General features: G+C 36.2%; 1 protein-coding gene across 7 annotated transcripts in view; it reads left to right on the plus strand.

Moving 5' to 3' along the window:
• LOC142352245 (uncharacterized) overlaps positions 1 to 27,680 on the plus strand; it is a 123,234-nt gene that overhangs the window by 58,067 nt on the left and 37,487 nt on the right. For 6 of the 7 annotated variants that reach the window (XM_075404766.1, XM_075404716.1, XM_075404732.1 and 3 more), the window contains exons 5-6: positions 8,933 to 9,117; positions 11,670 to 11,890. In XM_075404766.1, coding sequence (XP_075260881.1) covers positions 8,933 to 9,117; positions 11,670 to 11,774 — 290 coding nt within the window. In that variant the 3' untranslated portion in view covers positions 11,775 to 11,890. Of the gene's footprint in view, positions 1 to 8,932; positions 9,118 to 11,669; positions 11,891 to 27,680 lie in introns of those variants that run through there. The other variant, XM_075404724.1, reaches the window with a different exon arrangement.

Here is a 27,680-nt window from a genome sequence, read left to right on the forward strand (position 1 = left end):
GAACATATTGCCTCTGTTTTAGGCATTTAATTTGAGTTTTTGTTCTCCTGTCAATTACAACAAACTGTTCTGTACTCGAGCAGCTACACTTCATCATTGCTTCATGATATACAGTAGCCCGTTTTTTATGCAAAATCATGAAATATTACAATTCTTTCTATCATGGCAAACTATTCATCCGTAGTTTACAATAAAAGCTTACAATAAGCTTATAGTAGAGCTCACAGGTTTGGGTTTAATTTGATCTGAAACCATATTGAAATGAAATTAATGCTCTTGTCAACTAAAAGTTCTTCTCCAAAAATTTTTTTCGCCTCGAAGAAAAATTTTGTCAATAGCTACGATAATGGCAGCTGAGCGGAACCATTGTTAGCTTCTCTTGGTTTTCACGAAGAGAAGCCGAGTATTGGTTTTTTATCAATCTTTTTTAGCAAGTATAGATGGTTAAGGAGTTCGACCAAAAGCAAATCATTTCACTAGCTTAATAAATGTCTTGAATTTAGTAAACGACCTCACATCTGACCTCACTTCTGTTCAGGGATTATTGCTCCGATGAAGGAGTTTTTTTTCTCAACCACATGCTGATTGCCAGCTTTTTTGTTTCTGCCGGCCTTATTTTAGTTTCGAGGTAAATTAAATTTTCCATTGGTTTTTAATCTCAGTTTAAGGCTTAAGTTAGTAGGAAGCCGCGTATTTCCGATGTTTTCACTTTTTAATCAATTCTAACTTTTTACAAAAATTTGATTTCTCTTTTCCGAGACTGCTTGTTAGTTTTTTTGTTCCAACTTTGATCAGAGTTCTTTTATTTAGCACGAGCCTTTGAATTAATTCGGGAGTTATTCGGCAAAAATTACTTTTTCGCCATCAAGACTTTTGTTACAACCATATGACGTCACGTTCAAATATCTGTTTGTTCATTCAATCATTCAGCTTTGACTGAATTGCGTGCGTGGCTTCAGTGTTCACTTTTGTTGGAGTTAGTTTTTTTTGTAAATTCGAATGACTCGAGAAAACTTGCGCTTCATATAATTGCAGATGAGGCCAATTGTAATTATGTACCTCAAAAGGAAAAATTTTAGAGCAGAGCTAAAAAAAAACAGAGACAATCTCAACAATTAGCAAAAAAAATTAAAATTTTGCTTCACCAATCGCAAATAATTTTCACGACCTTTTTGAGACAGCAGGTCTACAAAAACTATGGCTGGTACTTTCTGGTAATCTTTCAGCTATATTTGACATTTTTGCTACGCCTAAAACCAAAACTCAAATCCTATGTCAGGTAATGAGAAAAAGCACTGAACTTTTGGATTCCAATTTGTGCCTCACTTTTAGACTCAACCCAATGAGGCGTTTTTTTAGTAGAATAATTTTCATATATATATATATATATATATATATATATATATATATATATACATATACATACATATATATATATATATATATATATATATATATATATATACATATATATATATATATATATATATATATATATATTCGGGAACATTTTGCCTATGTTTTAGACATTTATTTTGAGTTTTCTTCTCCTCTCAACTATTGTTACAACAAACTGTTCTGTACTCGAGCAGCTACACTTCATCATTGCTTCATGATTTTTAGTAGCCCGTTTTTTGCAAAATCATGAAATTTTACCATTCTTTTTATCACGGCCAACTATTCATCCTTAGTTTACAATAAAAGCTTATTGACAAAACGTCATATAGTGGAGCTTACACGTTTGGAGTTTAACTTGACCTGAAACGATATTGATATCGAGCTAATTTTGTCAACAGCTGCGATAGCGACAGCAGAGCGGAACCATTATTATCTTTCTCTTGGTTTTCAATGAGAGAAGGTGAGTATAGGTTTTCTATCCATCTTTTTAGCAGGATTACATGGATTAGATTGCTTAACCTTTTGAAGTTACTGGGAAGGCCGTAGTTTAATTTAAAAAGGTTTTTGAGCCCAAAATGATGCATTTTTTCGTGTTTTTCCACTTTTTTTCAAAATTTTGTTGAACCAGTCTAAAATTGAGGCTGGTTAAAATTGATAAAGGTCTTTGCAAGCGATAAGTACTTTTTATGACAATTTAAACAGCTTTATGTTTTGGTACTAAAAACAAAAACACGCAAATCTATACTAATTTTCACAACATTTTTCAAGATTTTTTGAAGTTTTTTGTCACTTTATGAGTTTAGTCACCCCTAGGTATCAAAGAATTTCTCTAGTGTTTGATAGTAGGCCACTGCTTAGTTTCTAGTGGAAATGGAATTCTTTCAACTTTCAAACATATAGATTTTTAGTATGTTTTGACAAATCCTGCTATTTTTTTTCAAATTTTCTAGGGATTTGTTGTTATTGTTCAAATTGTTCCATCACCAGGGGCAAGAACACCTCCTTAAGTGTTCGATAAAATGTTACCAAAAACTTTTTTGGCCATGGAATAGTTTTCAGCTTTTTAAAATAAATTTTTTTTCAAATGTTTTTTTTTTACTACTTTTGAATTTTTTGATTTCTTCCGGCCACAGAGGCCAAAGGAACTGCTTCAAGGTTTAATAAAAAGCTGTTGCATAGTTTCTGGAGTTAAAAATTTTATCAATAATTTAATGACTAGAGTTTCAGCAATTTTTTTTAAAAACTTAATTCAAATTTTCGAAAACTTATATATTGTTCAAGTCTATGGATCTTTAGGAGCCAGTGGTTCTGAAGATATTAAGATCACAAAATTAGGCAAGATTTATTTTAATATTGCAAATGTTTTTTTAAAAGTTTTGAATATACTTTTTCTTTTGCGTGTAACGATCATAATTGGCCAGCAAAAGTTTTATGTCTTGCATATGGGTTACTTGACAGAACTCCAAAGACAAAAATTGTTTTGAATTTTTTTTACTGCAAAATCTGTAAACTTTTTTTCTTTTAAAATTTTCACTTTTCATTTTTTCGATTTAATCTAATTACTAACAAGGTCAGAAAACTAGAAAGTGCACAGTCAATTCTCATCAATAAAAATAATCCTAGCTCTCTCTCCCTCCCTCTCTCTCACACACACTACCTCTCTCTCTCTCTCTCTCTCTCTCTCTCTCTCTCTCTCTCTTTCCTTAAATCTTATGTAGATGTCGTACTTCAGCTGATGTTATGTGGCGTGATGTGATCATCTATTACCCTCAAAAACGCTAAATTATAGTACATAGGAAATAATTGTTTATTGCTCACAAATGCAGTTTGTAGCAATTATACTAATCCTGCTGGTATTTCTATGCAATTTTTCGCTGGACCGTCTTTTCGTTGGAATCTTTGACTTTCCATCATCAGAAACGGGATGAAGAGGTAGCGCCTAGTGGTCATTAAGTTCTCTTAGAGCCTTACAACTCACTATTTTCTAAATATGCGATTCACAGAAACTGTTATGGCGACTTACATTTATGATTTGAATGAATGGCTGTTTTTAGAAATTGTTCCCCACCCCACCGCACCCCGCCACCCACATCAGCCCCGTCAATCCCCACCCGCGCACATTGTTCAGGCCGTAAGGACCCCGTGGAGTCAAAGATCTGCCTCCCACCGTTGTCCCCAACTGTTGACTAACACCCACCCTTCAATTAGGCTAAATCTAGCCTCAGTAAACCGTGGCTAGCTAACCACTCGCCGGTCGTTCAAGAGCAATTCGCCAAAAGTTTTTCGGTTTTAATTTAACTTTAAGTCACAAAGCGATAGTTGAGGCTATTATTAGTCTTCTCTTGGTTTTTACAATTCAAATGAGTTGAGTAGTATAGGGCAAAGTATTCTTTTTTACTAATCGAAGAGGTGTTTTGAAGGAGCGTTTTTTTATGACCGGTAATTTTTTGGAGGGTATTTGGAAGAGGAAAATGAAATCCCTGAAAAAAAATGCATAGGTCAAGTTGCTGAAAAGCAGAGAGAGGAGAGAGTGGTTTTCTGAGGGAGAGAGTGGTTTTCTGAGAGTGGTTTTCTGTTTTCTGATAAGCGAGCAACTTTTTGGTCACGTGCAGCATTTTTATAGTATTTTTAGTTTAGACTCCAATTCATGGTCAAAATTGTTTGTATAATTTTTGCAAACTACTAATAGTGCGTTTGAAAGCTTCTCTTACCATCTGACAAAATGACGTTTTAAAATTGGACTTATAATTTTAAACATTTTTCCATGTTGTAAGTCTTTTTTTTAACAGTTTTTGTTTTCTTCTTAAAATTTTTTCTTTCATTTCCGTGGTTCCCATTAGTTGTTTTATTGATTTGGTTTGGTTGGCAATTTTTTTTCTGATTTTGGGTTTTTTTTAATGAAAGAGTGAATTTAAGCATTTTAAACGATTCTCGCCTGTTTTTTTCTAAAAGCTTTCTGAAATGTTTTTGCCGATCTTAAGCTTCTCGCTATGGTTTCTTTTTGGTTTTTTCGATCTTAAATTTGGAAATTTTTACGATTTTCCTGCTAAAAGGTGCTGTTGAAGGTCAGAGAGGGCAATTTTACTGAATAATTTATTACCAATTTTGGGGTAGTTTTTTCTTCTTTTCAATTTTTTGTTTTTCGAGATGTTTTTTTACCAGGTTTTGGGTTATTAAGAGCCTGCACAGAAGCAGTGACAAAATTTTTTGCCAAATAGTTGGTGGGAAAATTGCATTTCAAATTTTTATGAATAAATAAGTTCAAATGTTTTATCAAAAACACATTTTTTCTAATTTGTCCTTCATTTTTTCCTTTCGTCGGTTTTTCTCTGTATGATCTATTTTGTTGCACTTTCGGTCAATTGAAGTCGTTTATTAGTCAAATTGAAGCGATGATTTTGGTTACGCCGAAACAAGAAGTGGAGCAACATGCGAGTGATTATGCGGATGTTTTCATTCTAAGTTTTAAGTAGACTGAGAAAACGGTGTATGAAAAAAATGGCTTTCTCGCTAGTGGGCTGTTGTTCACATGCGGCATTTTTGTTTCGGTTTTTTAAAATTTTTTTACAGAATTTTTTTTCAAATGCTTTTACCAATCCAGTCGTAGTCCATTCTCGGTCCAGTTTTTTGTTTAGTCATTGTAAATTCTTTGAAGTTTAGGTCAGGCTTGGCCTGCTGTGTTTAATATTTCCTCGTCATGTTTTTTGTGACGACCATATGGCATCATAATGAAACTCCAAATTTTGGTCAAAATTGTTTTGTATAGTTTACGCAAACTACTAATAGTGCGTTTTGAAAGCTTCTCTTGCCATCTGAAAAAATGACGTTTTAAAATGGACTAATAATTTTTAAACATTTTTCCATGTTGTAAGTCTTTTTTTAACAGTTTTTGTATTCTTCTTAAATTTTTTCTTTCATTTCCGTGGTTCCGATCAGTTGTTTTATTGATTTGGTTTGGCCGGCAAATTTTTTTTCTGATTTTGGGTTGTTTTTTAAAAGAAAGAGTGAATTTAAGCATTTTTTAACGATTCTCGCCTGTTTTTTTCTAAAATTTTTCTGAAATGTTTTGGCCGATCTTAAGCTTCTCGCTATTGTTTTTTTTTGGTTTTTGCGATCTGAAATTTGGAGATTTTTACGATTTTCCTGCTAAAAGGTGCTGTTGAAGGTCAGAGAGGTCAATTTTACTGAATAATTTATTACCAATTTTGGGATATTTTTTTCTTCTTTTCAATTTTTTGTTTTTTGGGATGTTTTTTTTACCAGGTTTTGGGTTATTAAGAGCCTGAACAGAAGCAGTGACAAAGTTTTTTGCCAAATAGTTGGTGGAAAATTGCATTTCAGATTTTTTATGAATAAATAAGTTCAAATGTTTTATCAAAACACATTTTTTCTATTTTGTCCTTCATTTTTCCTTTCGTCGGTTTTCTCTGTATGATCTATTTTGTTGCATTTTCGTTCAATTGCAGTCGTTATTAATCAAATTGAAGCGATGATTTTGGTTACGCTGAAACAAGAAGTGGAGCCACAGGTGAGTGATTATGCGGATGTTTTCGTTCTAAGTTTAAGTAGACTGAGAAAACGGTGTATGAAAAAAATTGCATTCTCGCTAGTGGCTGTTCTTCACATGCGGTAGTTTCGTTTCGGTTTTTCAGAATTTTTTTTACAGAATTGTTTTTCAAATGCTTTTACCAATCCAGTCGTAGTCCATTCTCGGTCCAGTTTTTTGTTTAGTCATTGTAAATTCTTTGAAGTTTAGTTCAGGCTTGGTCCTGCTATGTTTAATATTACGTCGTCAAGTTTTTTGTGACGACCATATGGCATCATAGTCAAACTCCAATTTTTGGTCAAAAATGTTTGTATAATTTACGCAAACTACTAATAGTGCGTTTGAAAGCTTCTCTTATCATCTGAAAAAATGACATTTTAAATTGGACTAATAATTTTTAAACATTTTTCCATGTTGTAAGTCTTTTTTTAACGTTTTTGTATTCTTCTTAAATTTTTCTTTCAATTCCGTGGTTCCGATTAGTTGTTTTTATTGATTTGGTTTGGCTGGCAAAATTTTTTTCCGATTTTGGGTTGTTTTTTAAAAGAAAGAGTGAATTTAAGCATTTTTTAACGATTCTCGCCTGTTTTTTTTCTAAAAGTTTTCTGAAATGTTTTTGCCGATCTTAAGCTTCTCGCTATGGTTTCTTTTTGGTTTTTTCGATCTTAAATTTGGAAATTTTTTACGATTTTCCTGCCAAAAGGTGCTTTTGAAGGTCAGAGAGGGCAATTTTACTGAATAATTTATTACCAATTTTGGGGTAGTTTTTTCTTCTTTTCAATTTTTTGTTTTTCGAGATGTTTTTTTACCAGGTTTTGGGTTATTAAGAGCCTGAACAGAAGCAGTGACAAAGTTTTTTGCCAAATAGTTGGTGGAAAATTGCATTTCAGATTTTTATGAATAAATAAGTTCAAATGTTTTATCAAAAACACATTTTTTCTATTTTGTCCTTCATTTTTTCCTTTCGTCGGTTTTTCTCTGTATGATCTATTTTGTTGCACTTTCGGTCAATTGAAGTCGTTTATTAGTCAAATTGAAGCGATGATTTTGGTTACGCCGAAACAAGAAGTGGAGCAACATGCGAGCGATTATACGGATGTTTCATTCTAAGTTTTAAGTAGACTGAGAAAACGGTGTATGAAGAAAATGGCTTTCTCGCTAGTGGCTGTTGTTCACATGCGGCATTTTCGTTTCGGTTTTTTAAAATTTTTTTACAGAATATTTTTTCAAATGCTTTTACCAATCCAGTCGTAGTCCATTCTCGGTCCAGTTTTTTGTTTAGTCATTGTAAATTCTTAGAAGTTTAGGTCAGGCTTGGTCCTGCTATGTTTAATAATTCGTCGTCATGTTTTTTGTGACGACCATATGGCATCATAATCAAACTCCAATTTTTGGTCAAAATTGTTTGTATAATTTACGCAAACTACTAATAGTGCGTTTGAAAGCTTCTCTTACCATCTGAAAAAATGACGTTTTAAATTGGACTAATAATTTTTAAACATTTTTCCATGTTGTAAGTCTTTTTTTAACAGTTTTTGTATTCTTCCTAAATTTTTTCTTTCATTTCCGTGGTTCCGATCAGTTGTTTTATTGATTTGGTTTGGCTGTCAAATTTTTTTTCTGATTTTGGGTTGTTTTTTAAAAGAAAGAGTGAATTTAAGCACTTTTTAACGATTCTCGCCTGTTTTTTTCTAAAATTTTTTCTGAAATGTTTTGGCCGATCTTAAGCTTCTCGCTATTGTTTTTTTTTGGTTTTTTCGATCTGAAATTTGGAGATTTTTACGATTTTCCTGCTAAAAGGTGCTGTTGAAGGTCAGAGAGGGGAATTTTACTGAATAATTTATTACCATTTTTTGGGGTAATTTTTTCTTTTTTCAATTTTTTTGTTTTTCGAGATGTTTTTTTACCAGGTTTTGGGTTATTAAGAGCCTGAACAGAAGCAGTGACAAAGTTTTTTGCCAAATAGTTGGTGGAAAATTGCATTTCAGATTTTTATGAATAAATAAGTTCAAATGTTTTATCAAAAACACATTTTTTCTATTTTGTCCTTCATTTTTTCCTTTCGTCGGTTTTCTCTGTATGATCTATTTTGTTGCATTTTCGTTCAATTGCAGTCGTTTATTAATCAAATTGAAGCGATGATTTTGTTCACATGCGGCATTTTCGTTTCGGTTTTTTAAAATTTTTTTACAGAATATTTTTTCAAATGCTTTTACCAATCCAGTCGTAGTCCATTCTCGGTCCAGTTTTTTGTTTAGTCATTGTAAATTCTTAGAAGTTTAGGTCAGGTTTGGTCCTGCTATGTTTAATATTTCGTCGTCATGTTTTTTGTGACGACCATATGGCATCATAATCACTTCAAATCTGCTTTTTTTGTTCATTCGTTCCTGAAATTTCAACTGAATTGCGTGCGTGACGTCATTTTTTACTCTTACTGTGATATTTTGTTCATTTGCGTAATTAAATTTTTCCTCACATGTGATTTCACTCACCCCTGAAAATGAGAATTGAGTTCGTCACTCTGAAATTGACTTTTTATAAATTTAATTCAAAGAGATAAGATCAAGTGATTGCATGTTACTGAAGGTTATTTGAGAGCAGCTAATAGAAGCAGAAACTTAAACAGATTCTTAACCAGAAAATAACATCTCAGCAATTAAAGAAAAGAAATTCCTTTTTGGTCTGTTTCTTTTCCTATCTTTTCGAGACTGTAGATCTACGAAGCTATTGCGGCTTTTTTCTGGCAATCTGCCAGCTGGGTTTGTCATTGATTCAATAATTTAATTACAACAAGGAAGTTAACACCAAATTGCGTAAATATCTAACCTTAAGCATCTTGTCGCACAATAGTGATTCAAATGCCCAAAATTTTTATATTTGCGTATTGGAATGCCAGAGTTAAGACAAAGATCTTGAACAGGTGTTTTTCTTCCTAACAGGCATTTCAACTATAGTTAATTTTGGCAGATTCTAATACCAATGTTTCAGAATCATCTGGCGATTATCTAGTGAACAAGTCGGGCGACGAAGAACACCAACATCATCATCGTCATCGGCATGAACATCAACGACATTCAATGAAACACAGAAGACACAGGAGTGAAGGGGGAAGGGCAACCGAAGGGAGTAGAATAGGGGAAGGATTAGAAGAAGAGGAAAACCTCCGTATCAAAGTGACATAGCAATTCAGTACTGAATCATGGTATCTCAATTATATATAAATATATATATATATATATATATATATATATATATATATATATTATATATATATATATATATATATATATATATATATATATATATATATATATATATATATATATATATATATATATATATATATATATATTAGTATATATAATTGATTACATTTTTCGTTTGTTTGTAGTTTTCTTGTTTCATGCAAGTCACTTCTTTTATGCGTGACTATTGGTTAACCCCAAGTTTCAACTTGATGGAATTAGAATTTGTGCCACAAAATCAAGTAGTTAAAACGAGCAGGTTTACAAAGCGAAATCATTAGAAATCATTACAACCAGCCGATAGAACTATGTCCTTAACACCGAATGCTCAGGTATCAGATTTTACAACAAACGCTAATTTGGATTAGTTTGGCTGATAACAACCGATAGCATAACAGATATATTCAGTAAAAATCCAATCGTTTTACTACGTATCAAGAAGATAAAGGGGTCCTATCGGGATTGACTTTTTCCGGCAATTTGGCTGCCATACCTAAAAAAACTTTCAACATTTGTTCTCCAAAAATGGAAGTATCAACCCAAATTTGCTTCTGATCAGACTTTCCAGACAAAAATTATCTCTGATCAGACTTTCCAGACAAAAATTATCTCTGATCAGACTTTCCAGACCGAAATTATCTCTGATCAGACTTTCCAGACCGAAATTATCTCTGATCAGACTTTCTAGACTGAATGAGTTCTGATCAGACTTTCCAGACCGAAGGAGGTTTGATCAGACCATCTCCAGACCATGGTCCAGACTCAAATTCAGACCATTGCCCAGACTTTAATCAGACTATGATCAGACCCAATTTCAGAACCCAAGTAGTGCTCTGATCAGACTCAGTCGAGACCATCGCCCACTCTCCTCCCCCTATCGAGTTGAAGTCCCCTCTCATCAGCCTTCTTCTCAACAATAACCCCATCGCTTGGCCCCCACCCACACACACACACACACACACACACACACACACACACACAGACACAGACAGACACAGACAAACAGACACAGACAAACCGGTTACCCCATAAACGCACACACAAAACTTACACACACGTTGGTTGAGATTTTACTGCAAAATTAGCTATAAAATAAAAGATTTGCGACGAATTTGAATAAAAATATTAGATCTCTGATCAGACCCAAGTGCGCTCGATGTCGCCTCTGATCAGACCCAATTGCGCTCGAAGTCGCCTCTGATCAGACCCAAATGCGCTCGAAAAGATTATGATCAGACCCAATTGCGCTCGAAGTCGCCTCTTATCAGACCCAATTGCGCTCGAAATTGCCTCCGATCAGACCCAAGTGCGCTCGAAATAGTCTGATCAGAGAAAGATTTTACTTATGAAAAAATCTAATTTTGCTATAATATATTCATTTCAAAAAAACTGATGTTTGCAGTATTTAATTCACCTAAGGAAAAATCAATTATAAAAGTATTGCTAAAGAAAACGAAACCCAACTGTTGAGAACAAATTTTATTTGGTGTACCTTTTAGTGTATTTTTCTGACTCAATGGATGAGTTTAGACAGCTTTCCATAAGAAACATCGTGGTCTCCAGTTGATCAAAGTTTTTTCTGAAGGGGACCGGCCTCTGTTATCGGCTGGACTCCTGTTTTCTGATCAGAGCTATCGGACTTTAGATGAATCTCTGATCAGAACGCTGCTTTATGGCTGCCTCCTGGCAGAGTCAACATCTCTAAAAAAACACAAAAAATTGGAAAAAAATGCGCTCGAAATGGTCCCTGTTCAGACCCAATTGCGTTCAAAAACATTTCTGATCAGACCCAAGTGCGCTCGATGAGGTTATGATGAGACCCAATTGCGCTCGAAGTCGCCTCTGATCAGACAAAAATGCGCTCGAAGAGGTTATGATCAGACCCAATTGCGCTCGAAGTCGCCTCTGATCAGACAAAAGTGCGCTCGAAGAGGTTATGATCAGACCCAATTGCGCTCGAAGTCGCCTCTGATCAGACCCAAGTGCGCTCGAATCCGCCTATGATCAGACTTTTCAGACCAAAATGATCTCTGATCAGACCATCTCCAGACCATGGTCCAGACCGTAGTGCGCTTGAACTTCCGAAAAGACCCTGTAGTTTCGGTCTGGGAACACACGGGTGTGGGCTCGACTAGGTCTGATCATAACTCAATTTGGGTCTGGACCTCAACCTGGGAATATGCGAGTCACAATTTTACTTCAGTCTATTTGTTACCTTTTGCCCATCAGAGACAGGAGAGCGAATTGACAGGAAAATAAAAAGTTGAATATTTTTGTTTTAAGAAACGAGGGGCTTTTTGAAATTTATAATATTAGTGGAGGTTTTTCAATTTTAATTACAGGACATATTAGACATTTTTTTGGGATTTATAGTTCTTACTTTTTCTAGAACAACAGAAACCACGCTTAAAAATGATAGATGCATAGGCTGTTATTGACATATTCCTAACTAGATTCTATGACACTTTTGTCCGGGCAAGGAAAAGAAAAATGAGCGGAGAGTGACTAGAGTGAAGAAATGGAGACGAAGAAGCACATCGACCACTGTCGTTGCTCAGCCTCAACCTCAAAGTGGAGATGCTTGAATCAGGAATAGAATTAACTAGAAGTAACCTCTGGAAAATTGTAAATCAGTTTCTTCTTTTTGTTCTGTCTTATTTTTTTGACGCATGCGTATCAAAAAATATGTTAATGTAAATTATGCTGATCTGTAGTCTAATAAACACTTGTTGGACAAACTTGGGAACCAAACATCATTACAACCATAATCAAAGTCTTTTTTGAGAAAAAATCAGACAATGAACCAATGAACAATAACTTAATTAGTATATCTGGTTCCCTCTCTAATTGATAATCTGACAAGTTTACGTGTCACTGATGCCATGATTGAAGTTTATTGTTATTTTTTATCGAGGTCTGCCTTTGGGCTCCTTTATAATGCAGACCACTTTTTAAACGCACACAAGGGGTACGATGCGCGATGCGTTCAAATTATCAAATTAGGCCGGTCTGTTACAGATCACACAATACGGGATCTCTTTTTTGTATGTCGATCTAACTTGATAAAGGATATAACAAATCAAAGGCAAAGATATATGCCTAAGACCTGTTTGTGCTATAAGTCTGAATTTAAAGATTGGGGGGCTGAAAGTGTTTCAATTATAAAAGAGTAAGTATAAAAGTACAGCATACTAATTACCAGTTGCGTTGTAGTATTATCGAGATGAGCTTTTTGGCGATTGTTCAACACTTCTTGTGCGTCGGAGAGTTGTTTAATTTAGTCGGAAAAAACATATAACATTTTCTGAAGGAATTGTTGGTTATTAATTGCTCTTGAACGCAGTTCATAGCAATTATTGTAAACGTGTGTGTCTTTTTTTTATGCAAAATTTTCGCTTGACGGTTTTGACTTTTCGAGTGACTTTTACGCCCTTGACTTTTTGCATTTCGCGTGATCTAAAATTCTCTCTCAATCACAATTTCAAGCAGCTGAACTCAGTTGGCGGCAATTTAATACTAAAAGTCAAATAAAAAGTGCGCCGAAACTGGCGTCATTTTTTTACTTTAAATCTTAATAGTGGTATATGTTAACCTCTAATGTGGTTATTTGAAGCCCACCATAGAACTTCTTAGTCCCATTTAGGCTACACCTCCCCCCCCCGACTGAAGCAGGCTGCAATTGATTAGAGCTCCCACTAGTCGTTCAAGAGCAATTCTTCCGACGTTTAGTCGGTTATGTTTGTAAAAGTTGTTACTGTTTAAACAGTACATTGGTTGAAGATATTTTGGTTGAAATTTAATAGAAAGGAAAAAGGACCGTTATCTGCGGTCTAGCACAGAACACTAATAATCTCATCCTGCTTCTTTTCCTCGATATTATCAGCGAAGCATCCGGCCGATAGGGGGCGGAAAACCACGTTCACGTTCATAGTGAAACGGTTTCCTAATTTTCCTATTGGCCGAGAAATTGAGAGAATTAACTCTGCTCATGTCATGAAATTATTTTTGTTTTTTCCTTTAAAAAATATTAAAGAAAGCGGGAGCCTTTGAGCCTGTTTCATCTTTTTTATTGGCGCCTTAAGTCTTCTCCTTCTGCTCTTGCAACCTTGAAGTTTGTGTGGTAATTTAATACTTTTCATCAGATTTACCTGCATCGCCTTTCGTAGTTCTCCTGAGTTGCAAATGTCAGTCAAAGAGCAAGGAAATTCAGCAGTATTCGCGGCGACTACTCATATTAAGTTCTAGTTCTAGTTTGGATTTGGTCCTGGATAATCCAGGCCTAAACTGAGGCTCGTCTATTAATTAGAAAAGTAAAGGCTCAAATGCTAATATATTGTTAGCCTATGCGCGCGTTAATTTATTTGGCGGGTGCTAAGAGTGGTGGTAGTTAACGCGTAAATGTAAGCGGTTGATTTGCGTGATTATTTATTCGTTCGTTCGTTTAGAGCAGCTCTGTAATACTACAAAACATACACAGGCAAGGATTTTTGTAATGAGTAACACAAAGGCACAAGTACCTACGGTCGAGCCAAAGTCTGCTCCGTATAGGCGCCAACTCTGCCATATGTGTTCGCTAAACTGGGGAAGGGGTACACAGGGGAAATCTGACTTCTTTTTTGTATAATTATATTTAAATGTATCATATTATTTATAATTAGCGCAAACGCAAGCATTGCGATTAAGAATGTGTGTGTGTGTGTGTGTGTGTGTGTGTGTGGGGGGGGGGGGGTTAGCGAAGGTCAGAGAAAGCAATTAGTAAACAGCAGAGGGTCATTTGAAATTAAAATGTAGCGTGCAGTTTATTAGCTGCGACAGAATCATTTGCTGCTATTTTGGCTCGAACCAAATTTGAAAAATTATTGCAATTGTGTGTTTTTGGATATTTTCCCCGTTTTTAACCCCCCCCCCCCCCGGATACGTTATTCGAATCAAAAGCAACTATGAGCGACGTAATAACTAAGCCAGTATAGCTTAGTTGTTAAGCTGTGCGACTGCCACAAAGGTTGTAATCGGATCCGCCGCAGTAGGGCAGGATCTTTTGCACCATAGAATATTTTCTCAGCCAACCCCCTTAAATTTAAATTGAAATTGTCCAACCACCTGGAAGTCGGCATTGAGTGGTGCTTCTTTTAAAGTGGAACAAAAAAGTTGGAGTCCCCAAAGATTTATGAATGTCTCGGAGGAATCGCAATGACTCTTATAGAGTGACCTGGAAAATTTCAACTGATATTTTATGAAAACTTCTTTTTTGTCCCATTTTAAAAAAGCAAATAATATTCTTATAATTTCTCGCGAAAGAGTTATAGATGACGCTAAGTACTCTTTCTTGGTTTAAAGGCTTTTCGTTACTTGTGTTTGACAAGTTAATTTGTTTTTATATTTATGGTTAATGTTTATAACTAAACCAGCTGTAGATCTTGCCAAAAGATTCCTTAATTGAAATTGAGGTAATAAATAGCTGCATTGGATCTTCGTTTTGTTTAACAAACCTACACAATCACGTTTTCAATTATGGATATCACTGTTGCAAGCCTCTGATTTAACATTTTTGTACCAATAATTTCCACCTGTTTTGCTAAATACTTGGTGAATCAAAAGCATGAAAAGCATTATTTTTCTAATTTCATCTTTTGTCAATATTTTTGTTGGTTTCTTTGGAATATTTTAGCTGCATCTCTTTATTCTGCGTTTTTTTTACAGTAATTGCAAAATGAATATACTAAAAAGATCAAGGAGGCTCGGTAATCCGCATGACAACAGATAGAGAATCCAAAAATTTTTTTCTAAAAATTTGTGTATGAACAAAAATATTGCCTCCAACGCAAATACATCAGTGCAGTGAAAAACTGCATTAAATTGATGAGATGTGCTATTATTAAGAAAGCGAAGCGAGTTTTAAAAAAGCAAGTTGTTATAGAGTTTAAAAAAACTCTATAACAAAGTCAAGATAGCCTCAGATAAAACTGAAACTGAGCAAATTAACTTGTAGTTTACTAGAAATGATATAAGACCAGTACATAATAAGGCTCGGTTGCAATTAGACAAAAAACAGCAAAGTGAATAAATTCGCTTATATTTTGAAAACCAATTAATTTCGAAGTAAGGAAAACCAATGGATATAATATGGAATTATCCAAACTTTTTTTTAAAATCAATGCCTTTATAAGAGGTCAAAAGGACCTCTCTTTGTTTAATTTTTCTTGTGGTTGTAAAAAGAACAACAAATAAGGACGGCAAATATAATTTCAAATGAAACTATTGAGAGATCGCTGTCGAAGCAAGGCCATTTTCTGCCGCTCGAAATATGTTCGGTTGCTCCTTCGTTTCATACTAAAAATGTGATATGTGACCACTCATTAATGAGGCTAGGTAAAAAAGTATCAAAAGGCAAAAAAGTGGTAAACCTAAGAAATACAATTGTGTTTTTCGAAAACATTTTTCTTCAAAATTGTAAAAGCCATTAGCTAAAAAAAGAATTAACTAATCAGGCTAATTTATTTGTCCAAAAAAGCCCTTGAAATCTGTAATTACACAGAATATGTCTTACATTTACAAAACCAACGTCAAATCTAGACAAATATCAAAAATTAATTTATTTTTTTTTTGCGAAAAACCCGTTTCGAAGCCAGTAGTGTCATAACAATTTCTTTAGAAAACCTTAGATTTTGTACACTTGCGCCTTCTCTCAAATTTAATAACGTCATATGATATCTTTAATTAACGAGACTAGGATTCAAAAAGACACAAGAAGAGAATCAAAAGGCGATGTTAGTGGTTTTTTTTTAATCAATTGCTATTAAAGACATGAAATGCATCAGCTATTCACTCAAATTGGAATATAGGCTCAAATATTCCTACACAAAAAGCCAGCCAGGCATGTCATTCTACAGGAAATTTTATATGACAAAAAGACAAAGTGAAATCGACAGTTAAGGACAAAAATAGAAAAAAAAGCTCAATTAAATTCATCGAGAAAATGGTGTGGAAGCCTTCAAAATCAAAATATGAACCTTCAAAGTTTGTTGAATTGTGCTATGCCTTGATTGCCAGTAATTTTTCAAGCAAACTGTCAACAATGTGAAGAAACGAGAAAAAACGTGAAAATACGAAAATGCTTAAATGTAAAAAAAATCTTAAATCTTGTAATATCAGCGCCAAAAAATCATAACTTAACGCGTAAAACAGCAATAAATACTAAATTATAGTTCAGTAGAAAGAAGAGGCTTTTTTCTTTTCTAAGTCTAGGCACAAGTTGATCAAATTTAGAGAAAAATATCGGCAATTTCAAATTGCCCTTGTTTATTCAAAAAACAAATAGTTTTAGAAGTCAAAACGACCAAAAATTTTTGCATAATAGACTAGATATATTAACTTGGAATTGCGTAGGAAGCCAATTGTTCCTATCACCTATGAGGTTTGATTTGAATTGTTCGGTTCTTTAACTGACAAAAAAGAAGGTTTTTTTTTAAAAAAAAGACTGACTGAATACAATCCAAATTTTTTTTTCGATTGAAACAGTCCAAAATTAGACCAAAATAACCTTGCTATTGCTGTTCGTCCAGTAAGAACACAGTTGTTTCAATTGATGTAGGTATAGATGATTTGTTAGTAAAAAAGTATCAAAAATAAATGTTACGTTGTTGATAATCATCGAGATAAGTCAGCAAGAAACGGCCAAACGTTTATTCCTCAGCACTCACAACGGAAGTGAAAGTAGGACTAAACCCTTGGATTTTACAAAGGCTGTGTTACTTCTTTTTAGGTCTGCATTTCCAGCAAAATTTTTCCCAAATTTTTGTCAAAAATAAATCAGAGCGGTCAGCAATACTTCTTGGTCTTTGAAATTCAAATCAACTGCACTTATGTTAACAATTCTAACATATTTCAACAAAATTGACTAATTTTTTGATAAAATTTCTGGAAAAAGTGATAAAAAATACCGCAAATTAATCTCATTATTGAAAAAATTTAAACCTCCAATTGTCTCGCGCTAGAAGAAGAAAGTAAAAAAATTATTAATTCCATATTCTACGCTGGATGGGCTGTTTAATGATACCACTCACAACTTTCTACGATAAAGATATCGATTGTCTGAAATTTTCTGAAAAAAAAGCCATTTATGATTATAGTTCTCTCACCCACTCAAGAGGGGTCGAAACAAAAATATCACATCCATTTAATTTTTGTAAGATTACACTTATTTGTTGAATTATTATTAGTAAAGTACAAAGCTAAACCTTAAAAAATAAAGTTGAGTAAAATTATCAGATCTTTGATTTTTTTATTTCATTCCAAAAAGAAGCTTTAAAATTAAAATGTATTCCACAGACCACGTGATACTGTTTTATGGTACTTTATGTAATTTACGGACCAGAATTTCAAATCAGGGCTTAATAAACGAGAGATAATTTGTACACTGTACAAGACCCAACGCGATTGTATTAAGATTTCAGAATTACGCTCATGGTTTTTAAGGCCCTGACCAATTGTTTTCGTAAAAAATTTATTGAATTCTGGCGTTTTGTTTCATTTTCCTATACTTTTGTAGCCCAATGACTTAGTTTCCCCTATCAGAGATCCCGTTAGATTTTGAAAAATTATATAATTCTTTTTTTTTTCATTTTTTCAGTTGTTATCTAATATCTGTCATGACTTTGAATATATTTATTTTGAGAAAAGATTGGTGAATTTTTGAAATTAGCCACTAATTTATCTTCTTTCTCTCCAGTTGGTGCGCAGTCTACCAGCCAGAAACCGGCTTCCTGTGAGCTATTTATTATTTTCGGTAACGTTTTTATAATCAACTAATGCTTTCTTTACTTTGGTACTACACGTTTTCAGTTTTCTTTTGTTTTTAATCATAAGAGCATATTTTATGAGTACATTTTGTTTCCTTGTCAAATTATCACCTTTTTGAAATCTGTAATTAAAGGAAAAATTTGTATAAAAAATTTACAACGTTGGAAAAAGGCGTTTCTGGTTATATTCATTACTTTTGTTGAATAATTTATGTTTTTTGGGCTGAGACACAATTATCTCGCAGAACACAGTTTTTTTTATATTTTGCCTATGATCTTCTTCCTTTTTTTGTTGTGGGCCATATAGCCGTTAAGGATAGATCTTAATTGCTTCCTGAATAAGTAAAACTTGAACTAGTAAAAGATTTCAGTTGATAGCTGTTTGTTTTAATGACTTTCAAATTAATTTTAAAAAAGTATTTCCTCTCTACCAACTTTATGCTTTTATTTTCGTTGCGTTGTATCTCAATCTCGCTCAATAAAAATTTCAATAACTTTTGTTGATTCAAATATTTTTTGCGCTTTGTAATACGTTGTGACTGATTGCTTCGACCATTTAGCTTCATAAAAAGTTTTCGGGATTTCTATACTCTTCAAGCTTTGGGTTTCTTTTTGTTGTCATGTCTAAGTAGTCCTTTTATAAGGAAGACTCGTTGGTTTTAAGATGAAGTGGAAATGATAATTTACAGTTCTTGAAGGCAACATCAAATAATTATAGTACCTTGAACATTTTCATGTCTTGAAAACTTTTGAAATTTTGGCTTTTTTATGTATTTGTTTTTTGTGGGCTCATGACTTAGTCTCATTATTAACAGGCCCAATTGTCTTTCTGAGTTGTTGAATTTTGTTCCATTGCTCTGTGCTGTAATTATAGTTGTGTTATGACTTTTGAAAATACATATTTTCAAAAATAAGTTTAGGTTTTTGAGCTTCGTCTTTTTTTAAATATTTTTTCAGTCTATTTGTAGCTCAGTCTCTGTAAACACAGGTCAGAGCCCGTTTCCCGTGAAATACAATTTTTCGTTATAACGGTTTTAGCTTCAAACATTTGTTTCTAGGCTTTGTCACTACTGTTACTTGGAGATATCATAACATGTTAGGTTTTTACATTAGATATTTGTACATTTCAAAGGATTTTTGGTTTCGTTTTTTAATTATAACAATAATCGTTGATCTCATTGGCTTTGAAATCTTGCGCAATCGAAAATTGGATAATGAAAAGTCTCAATTTCTTCCTATGTATATATAACTGATCATTTTAGTGATTTCATTTGATATCTAATGACATTAATATGTGCGAAATTCATTGTTTTCAAAAAAACGAAAAGTGATTTTGAACTGGTTGCTTTTTTTGTCGACCTGTTGACCAGTCGCATTGGGTACAGGTCCCATATCTTATCTAATGAAGTATAGGTCAAATTGTTTTGTTTTGGTTTCTATCTTATGCGACTTTGATTTTGTTATGGTTTTTTTAATTGCTCTTGAATCAAGTACATAGCAATTATTGTAAACGTGTGTGCCATTTTTTTATGCAAGTTTTCCGCTTGAAAATTTTGCGCTTTTCTTCTAGAACATTTTTTGACTTCTCAAGTGACTTTTTCACGCTTTCGTTCTTCTTTTTTGAGTGATCTCTATTGCTCCGAAGTAAGGCTTGTTGCTAATACAAAATCTGTTGCAGCATAGATCAGGCAAGTGATTCGTACCGCAGTGGTTAGTGCGGGTGGTCGTGTATCGGGAGGTCAGTGGTTCGAATCGCGGCGGGGGAAAGGTACGCACATTACCGAGCATACTTACGAAAAAATTAAAATTCAGGCAATGAAATGTCTCGAGAAGAAAAACCACTGCAGTGGTTTTACAAATATCTTCAAGAAAACTGAAACTTGGAAGTGTTTTGAACAAAATAATCAGCAGCCGCTAAAGTTTTTAAAAAGAGCTTAAACTCCATTTAACACTAAAATGGGAGATAAACTCCCATATAAACTGTGGTTGCTTGTTATTTACAAAAGTAAGTTTTTCACAATTTTGAATATGTCAAAAGCTGCAAATACAACTTTGTTAACAATATTCATATTTTGAGAAAAATCTGAGAAAACGTGATTGCAGAGTATAAAAAGGAGAAAACTATATTTAAGGTTGATTCTCAACAGTTTTTTTTCAAGATAGGAAACCTTTATTTGTTTAAATTTTCTTTTGGTACCCAGAAAAGTTACAATTTATCTTTGGTGCATTAAAGCGCAGTTGAAAAATTCTTCATAATTAAGAGAGAAGAATTCAGTTTAAAATTGTCAAGAATTTTATGAATATTTATCGGTAGTGCATTGCATTTATTTGCGGTTCAGTCTGAGCGGTATTTTTATCCATTTTTGAGTTTTCACCGGAATTGCTTTTAAATTGGATTTTCATTAATAATTTGTCATTATGCCACAATGTCGCGGCTGCTCAAGAATCTCAGCGGAACCCAACTTGGCGGCCTGGTTCTCGAGTTTTACGCCGGCCTGGTTCTTCACTCGGTTGCTATCGACTAACACTCGCGTAGTAACTATTAGTCGCTCAGTTGTAATAAAGGACTGTAACTTTAATTTTTTGTGATTGAAGTTAAGAAAATCCTTGGTGATAATCTATATCCAATCTCGTGCTGAAGTTTGTAAGGCTTCAGCCCAAAGCTAGTACTGTTGCTAACTTCTTGTTAAGAAAGCTCAACTAACTTATAACGCTCGAGATCTTAAGATCTAGCAAAACTTAGCGCAAAAGACTAAAGTTGATGAAGAATCAAATTATAGTCAATCTGAGAGCCAACTGCTCCTTATGACAGTTTCTAATGGTTCTAAATACAATACGGTTTCACTAATCAAACAATTGGGTTAAAGTAAATAATCAAATATTTATCATTTATAACATCATCATTACTTGTTTCTGATTGGTTAATCAAGAAAATGATTTATGTCATTGTTTACATAGTAAATGTCAAATTACTGCAATATTTACCTTTGTTGACATAATACGGATGGTTATTACGTGGCTCTAAATGCCTCAAATGCACGGTATTTGACCTTTAATGATCATCTAAAGTATCATAAAATAAACAACTTAAGAAATTTAGCAATAAATGACAAAATATCAAAAAATGCACTTTTTGCACCATATAAGTGCTAATAGCATCACTTGTAGGTATGATGCAAGGATGTTCGTTGGGTCCATGGATAGCTTAGGGGTTACGCTAACCGTGTGCTAAAACCTTGGGTTGCTCAGGTTTTCCCTTCCCAAAATCGGGGGGTGGACAAATTTTCGGTCCCAACTTGTAAAAATTTTCAGTTTTGACCTTTTTTGAGTTTTGGCAAAATTTCAAGTTTCTGAGTTTTGATTTCATTTCTGTTGGTCTGATGGCTCTTCTAGCTGATCTGAAGTGGCGCCAACATCGCCGGCCCTGTTTTCGATCTCGGAAACACCATCGTAGAAGACTGGCGCCAATTTCACCACCGGCCTGTTGAATTCGCCATGTGCCATCTTGACTCTCGCTGATCGTACGACTCCGTCGTTGCCTTTGAAGACTTGGATGACTCGTCCCATCTTTTACTCACATCGTTTCACTGACTCGTCTACCATCCAAACAAGTTCTCCTTCTTTCAGATTTCTCACATGTTCCTTTGACCACTTTGACCTCTGATTCCATTGTGGAAGATATTCACGAGTCCATCTCTTCCAGATCATGTCCGCATATGCTTGAGCCGTTTTGAATGATTTTCTGACATCATGGTAGCGTTCACTGGATGGCATAAATGGTGCACTTGCATTTTCTCGTCCTAATAGGAAGTGATTGGGTGTAAGAGCTGTCAAATCCTCTGGATCGTCACTTACTGCTGTCAGGGGTCTTGCGTTGAGAGTTTGCTCCACAAGACACATCGTTGTACTGAGTACCTCGTCTGTGAGGCTTCGGTTGTCCAAGATTGCAATCATCACTTTTTTGCAACTTTGAACCAGTCTTTCCCAGATTCCACCAAAGTGTGGCGCTCCAGGAGGGTTGAATTTCCAAACTATCTTTTTCTGTGCTAAGTCACTTTCAATCTTAGCTTTGTCCCACTCGTTCATGAATGCTTTTAGCTCATTAGCTGCTCCAACGAAGTTTGTTCCGTTGTCACTAATGATGGTATTCGGGTAGCCACGTCTTGCAATGAATCTTGCCACTGCAGCTAGACATGACTCGGTGTCTAATGACTGAGCAACTTCGATGTGTACTGCTCTCGTTGTCAGGCAAGTGAAGAGACAGCACCATCTCTTCAAGGTACGTCGTAGGAACTTGACTTCGAAGGGTCCGAAGTAGTCAACTCCGGTATGGGTGAATGGGAACACATGTTCATCAAGTCGTTCTCGTGGTAGATCCGCCATCGGTGGGTGGATTGGGTTGGCGTTCCTGTGTCTGCATTTGATGCATCTGGACTTGATTTTTCGTAACGCATTTCGTATTCCAATGATCCAGTATTCTTGTTGGAGCATGTTTCTCACGTATTCTGTGCCTTCGTGTAGGTTGTCACGATGAGCTCTCTCCAACAGAAGTTGTACTACTGGATGCTTTGCTGTCAACAGTATTGGATGTTTTGCATTGTAATCGAGGTTTGAATGCTTCAGTCGACCTTTCACTCTAATTGTTCCATCTTCCTCTATGAAGGGTGACAATTTGGCAACGTTTAAAACTTTGGAGATTTCTTTGATGTTTGATATAGACTTCGAAACATTCGGGAAGCTTTCGTTTTGAACAAATCGAAACAGTATTTGCTCTGCTTGATGAATCTCGTCTGCTTTGAGGGGACCCTTCTGTTTTGTCTTGAACCTCATGCAAAGGGCAATAAAGTTTCTAATTCGTTTGAAGGAACTGTATCGTCTCCAGCAAATAGTTGCTCTAGTTTTGTTTCTGTTGCTACAGTACTCGTAAATTGCTCAGGTTCGAGTTCGTTCACTTGGCACCACGGCTTTGGCCACTTTTCTTCATCTGCCTGAAGCCATGCCGGCCCGTTTAGCCATGCGGACTCCTTGAGGCCTTCGATGGACATTCCTCGGGTTCCGATGTCGGCAGGGTTTTCAACACCTTTGACGTGTCTCCATTGATCCATCGATGAGTTTTCCAGTATTTGAGCTGCTCTGTTTGCAACGAATACTTGTTGTTTCTTGTGCGCTGCCTGTAGCCACTGTAGCACTGTTGATGAGTCGGTCCAATGATAGATTTTGCCGATTTTGACATCATGTTCATTGAGTACCTGCCTTCTGAGACGAACTCCGTAGACTGCGGCTTGAAGTTCTAATTTCGGTACCGTCATATGTCTGATGGGTGCCACACGGCATTTCCCTATTACATATGTCAGTTTTAGCGTTGCTTCATCTTGCAGATATGCCACGATGCACATCGCTTCCTCTGATGCATCTGTAAAAATGTGAAGTCTCAAATTTGAACATCCGTTTTCGAAATAAAGTCGATTTATCGACATCGTCCTTACTTCTCTCAACTCAGAGCACCAATCACTGAACAGTTTTGAGTGTTCTGCTGACAACTCTTTGTCCCATGCTTGTCCCATTTCTGCCCAAATGCTTTTGAGAAGAAATCGCATTCGTATGGTGAAAGGTGAACATATTCCAAGTGGGTCGAACACTGCTGAGACAAAGGATAGGACAATTCTCTGAGTTATTTTTGCTGGAACTTCTTGCTCAGTTCCACGACAGACAATGAGACTGTCTGTGTCCACATTCCAGTTGAGTCCTAGGATTGAAGATGATTGTGGTTCTGCTTCGAAAGTTTTCACAACTTTCGTTGATCTGTCTGTCTCTGGAATGTGTGACTTGACTTCTTCGTCACTTGCTATCCATTTCGTCAACTTGAAACCACCTTTGATGAGGATGTCTCTGACTTTCTGATAAATTTCAATCGCTTCTTGAGGTGTTCTGACTGACTTGAGGAAGTCGTCCATGTAGAAGTTTCGCTGAACCACTTTGACAAGATTTTCGTCGTTGACTGCATTATCTTTCGCCACTTGGTGCAAGGCGTAATTTGCACAAGTCGGCGAGCTTTTCGCCCCAAAAACGTGTCGTGTGTACTCGTAGACTTCTATCCTCCGCTCTGGATCTTCTCTCCAGAGGAATCGTAAACATCGGCTGTCATCTTTTGGGACAGCTACTTGAAGAAACATTGCTTCTATGTCGGCTGATAAGGCTATTTGGTGTTCTCGGAAGCGAAAGATGATTCCGATCAAACTCTGCAGCAGGTCTGGCCCAGGTAGAAGTTTGTCGTTTAGGGCTACACCTTGATACTTCGCTGCTGCGTTGCACACTCTTCTGACTTTTTCGGGTTTGTGCGGGTTTATGACAGGATGATGTGGTAAATACCATTGCAGTTTGTCTTTGGTTTCATTCAGTTCAGCTTGATCTACTTTCCGAACGTATCCAGCGTTGACATCTGTGTCAATGGTTTCTTGGTAGCGCTTCTTTAGCGCCTCGTCTTTCTGCAGGCGTCGTTCTAAGGACTTGAGTTGCCCCATTGCAGAGTAGAAGTTGTTTGGTAACTTCACTTCGTCCTCTCGCCACAGAAGTCCAACTTCGTATCTTTCACCATTGAATCGTGTTGTTTGTTCCAACGTCTTGATTGCTCGTTGTTCTTCTTTCGAATGTCCAGTGACATCTCAGTTTGAACCATAGGACTCGATATCCCACCACTTACTCAACTGGTTTGCTAATTTGTCATCTGCAATTGATGTTGCTGTTGTGGCAAGAGTTGCTGCTTGCTTCGCTGGTAGGGGTCCACTTAAAGCCCAACCAATCTTTGATTTCACTGCTCACGGTGCAGTTTTGTCTTCTGACTTCTTGAATTCAAAAGGGTGATGAATGTCGTAGCAATCTTGTCCAAGAATCACTTGAACATCATTTAGATTGTAGCTTTGATCTGGCAAGTTCCTCAGATGTGGGTAACGGTCTTTCAATTCTTGCAACTCTACAATCTGGTCACCCAATTTCAGTTTTTCGTGTACGTAGAACTGCACTATTGTCAATGGTCGAGACTTCTCATGCGCTGAAACAGCTATTGGCACTATTTCAGTCTTTACATCCTGTGATCCATGGATCCCTGCTACTGATAGAGATGCTTTTCTGCCTTGGAGATGGAGTTTTGACACCACTGATTTGTCCACAAACGAGATTGAGGATCCTGAATCACACATTGCTAGTACATTTAGGCTTAAGTCTCTGTTAGTCAGCTTGATTCGTACCACTGGAAGTCCTCCTTGGGTGATGTTAGTTGCTACTGCCGTTGTAGCATCTGAGACATTCCTTGTAGTCTCCTTCTTCGGTAGTTCGCTGTGCAAAAGCCTGTTGTGCCGCCTTCCACAGCTGGGTACGCTGCAGGTCCTGCTTCTGCAGTCCTTCGACATATGACCTGGTTTCAAGCAATTGAAACACAGTCGGAACTTCTGGACATGCTCTCGTCGTTCATTTACTTTCAGTGACTTAAACTTTTCACACGTCCAAATAGGATGTTGCCCGTCTTTGAAGGGACATTCGAAATTCTTGGGTTTGCTTGACTCTTCAGCGTTTGAAGCAAAGGTACTCGTCTTCGGTTTATCACGGCTTTGAAATTTGTTTCTGTCAAACGACGAGTTTGTCTGTGCTAACAAATTCTCATGAATTGTAGCTTTGGAGGCAAGCCACTCTTTGAAAATAATCAGGTTACCTCTCAGTAGTCGACGATCTTGCATATACTGCAACCACTGTTCTCTCAGTTGCGGAGAAAGTTTTCTGGTTGTCGAACTTAGCACTGCTTCTGCTTCTAGGTCTGATGTGTATCCAAGTTGGGTCAAGGTGTTCACCACATTTGTAACCACATTTGCGAATTTGACAATGCTCGTAGAATCGTCATGTCGAACTGGAGGATGAGTTAGTATTTTCTTGAATTGCGCGTTGACGATGAAATCTGATCTTCCATACTTCTCACAGAGTATATCCCAAGCATGATAGTATGATTGCGAGCTGAATCCCATTCCCGATATTGCTGCTTTTGCTTGACCCGTGAGACTGGTCTTGAGGTATTGCATCTTTTCTGTATCGCTGATTGGCTTTTGATGAACAACAACATCAAAAAGACCTGACCACTCTGGCCACTCCAGAGGATCTCCTGAAAACTCAGTCAGTTTTAGTTTTGGCAAGCCGCTGGCACCACTGCTTGGTACTGGTTGGTAGATCACTTGCGGAGTGGTGTGATTCATTGTGCTCCTGTTTTTGCTCTCGGCAGACCTGTTCCGAAAGTTGTTATTGGGACTCTGACTCCTGTTTCTGTATTGAACTGCTGACGTTCGCTGCTGCTGAAACGTCGTCCTTGTCAACGGCGGTGCTGGTGGGTCCGTTACTCTAATTGATTTACGGACTTCTGGTTTCTTGAGAATGCTCGGTTCTGTTAGTTGGGTTGAGAAAAGCCTTTCGCCTGGGTGGAACAGTGGGGTAGTTTTCGGGTAGGTGCTGAAACGTTTGTCAGCTCTGTCCTTAGTGACATTCGTTGGAGGGTCGATAACAACATTTGGAGATAGTGGTCGTTGAGGGACAGACTGTTGAGCCCCTGCTTCTGCCCACCTCTCTATTCTTTCTTGATTTCGTTTTGATCCAACACTTTCTATCTCATCTGCCACTGATCCGGATGCTCTTGAGCTTCCTTTGGTCAGCTCAAGTTTCAGACGTCTTTGTTCTTCTTCTTCCTCTGCTTTCCTTCTTTCGTTTTCAAGAGCTCGCTCATGCTGTCGAAAACGCAGTTCGTCTTCTTGCTGTTGCATCCTCAGACGTAACTCTTGCTCTTGTTGCTGCTGTTGCTGTTGTAAACGTAACTCTTCTTGCTGGCGACGAAGTTCTATTTCCTCAAGCTCTTGCTCTAACTCCAACTGGCGCTCTCGCAGTCGTTGCTCTGTTTCTTTCTTTGCTTTTAGGTTTTCGAGCTCCATTTCTTCAATCTGTCGCCTTCTCGATGATCGCGAGTTGGCGATACTGGGTTGCTTTCTGTTTCCATGTGTAGCAGAACGCTTGGAAGAGACCTCGGCGTTCTCCTCAGCATTTTCTATTGCTCCATTACCTGTATCAATTACAGTTTCGCCGTTTGGGTCTTTGTCACCAGCCGATGTAGTTGACACTAAAGATGTTTGATTTCCACAATCCTTGCTGAACCTGTACTGGTTGATCAGGTCTTGATATTGACTTCTCGTTTTACTGAAATTCGCAAACCCATCGGGACAACCTTCTGTATTCAATATTCGAAGAGCTTCTGCGTAAATTTCATCTAGCTTTTCTAATAATCGTTCCATCTGATCACACAGTATCTGTCTTTCGGAGTCGCTTAAATTTTCTGATTTCAATTTCTTTTCGAGTTCTCCCAATTCGTGCTCAATTAGATTAGCATCTTTCCATAATTTGTACCATCGCAATGTGTATTTCCGGTAATCGACGACTACTGCGCGACAATCTTCAATATCTTGTTGAGATCTGGTATTTTGTCAACTACCCATCTCAAAACTTTTTTCTTTTCTTCTAACATACGCTTGGTGTCATTGTCAAAGTTTTCAAAATACTTTGGTTTTAATAGTAACCTCTGCTGTTGTCGGTTGTCTTCCAAGTCGTCGTACGTCCTGAAGAAACATCGATAAGCACTTTCGGCTGTCATTGTTTTGTTTTGTGTTAGGT

Source organism: Convolutriloba macropyga, chromosome 1 (genome assembly GCF_964194025.1).
Source record: "Convolutriloba macropyga chromosome 1, txConMacr16.3, whole genome shotgun sequence".
NCBI classification, from domain to species: Eukaryota; Metazoa; Xenacoelomorpha; order Acoela; family Convolutidae; genus Convolutriloba; species Convolutriloba macropyga.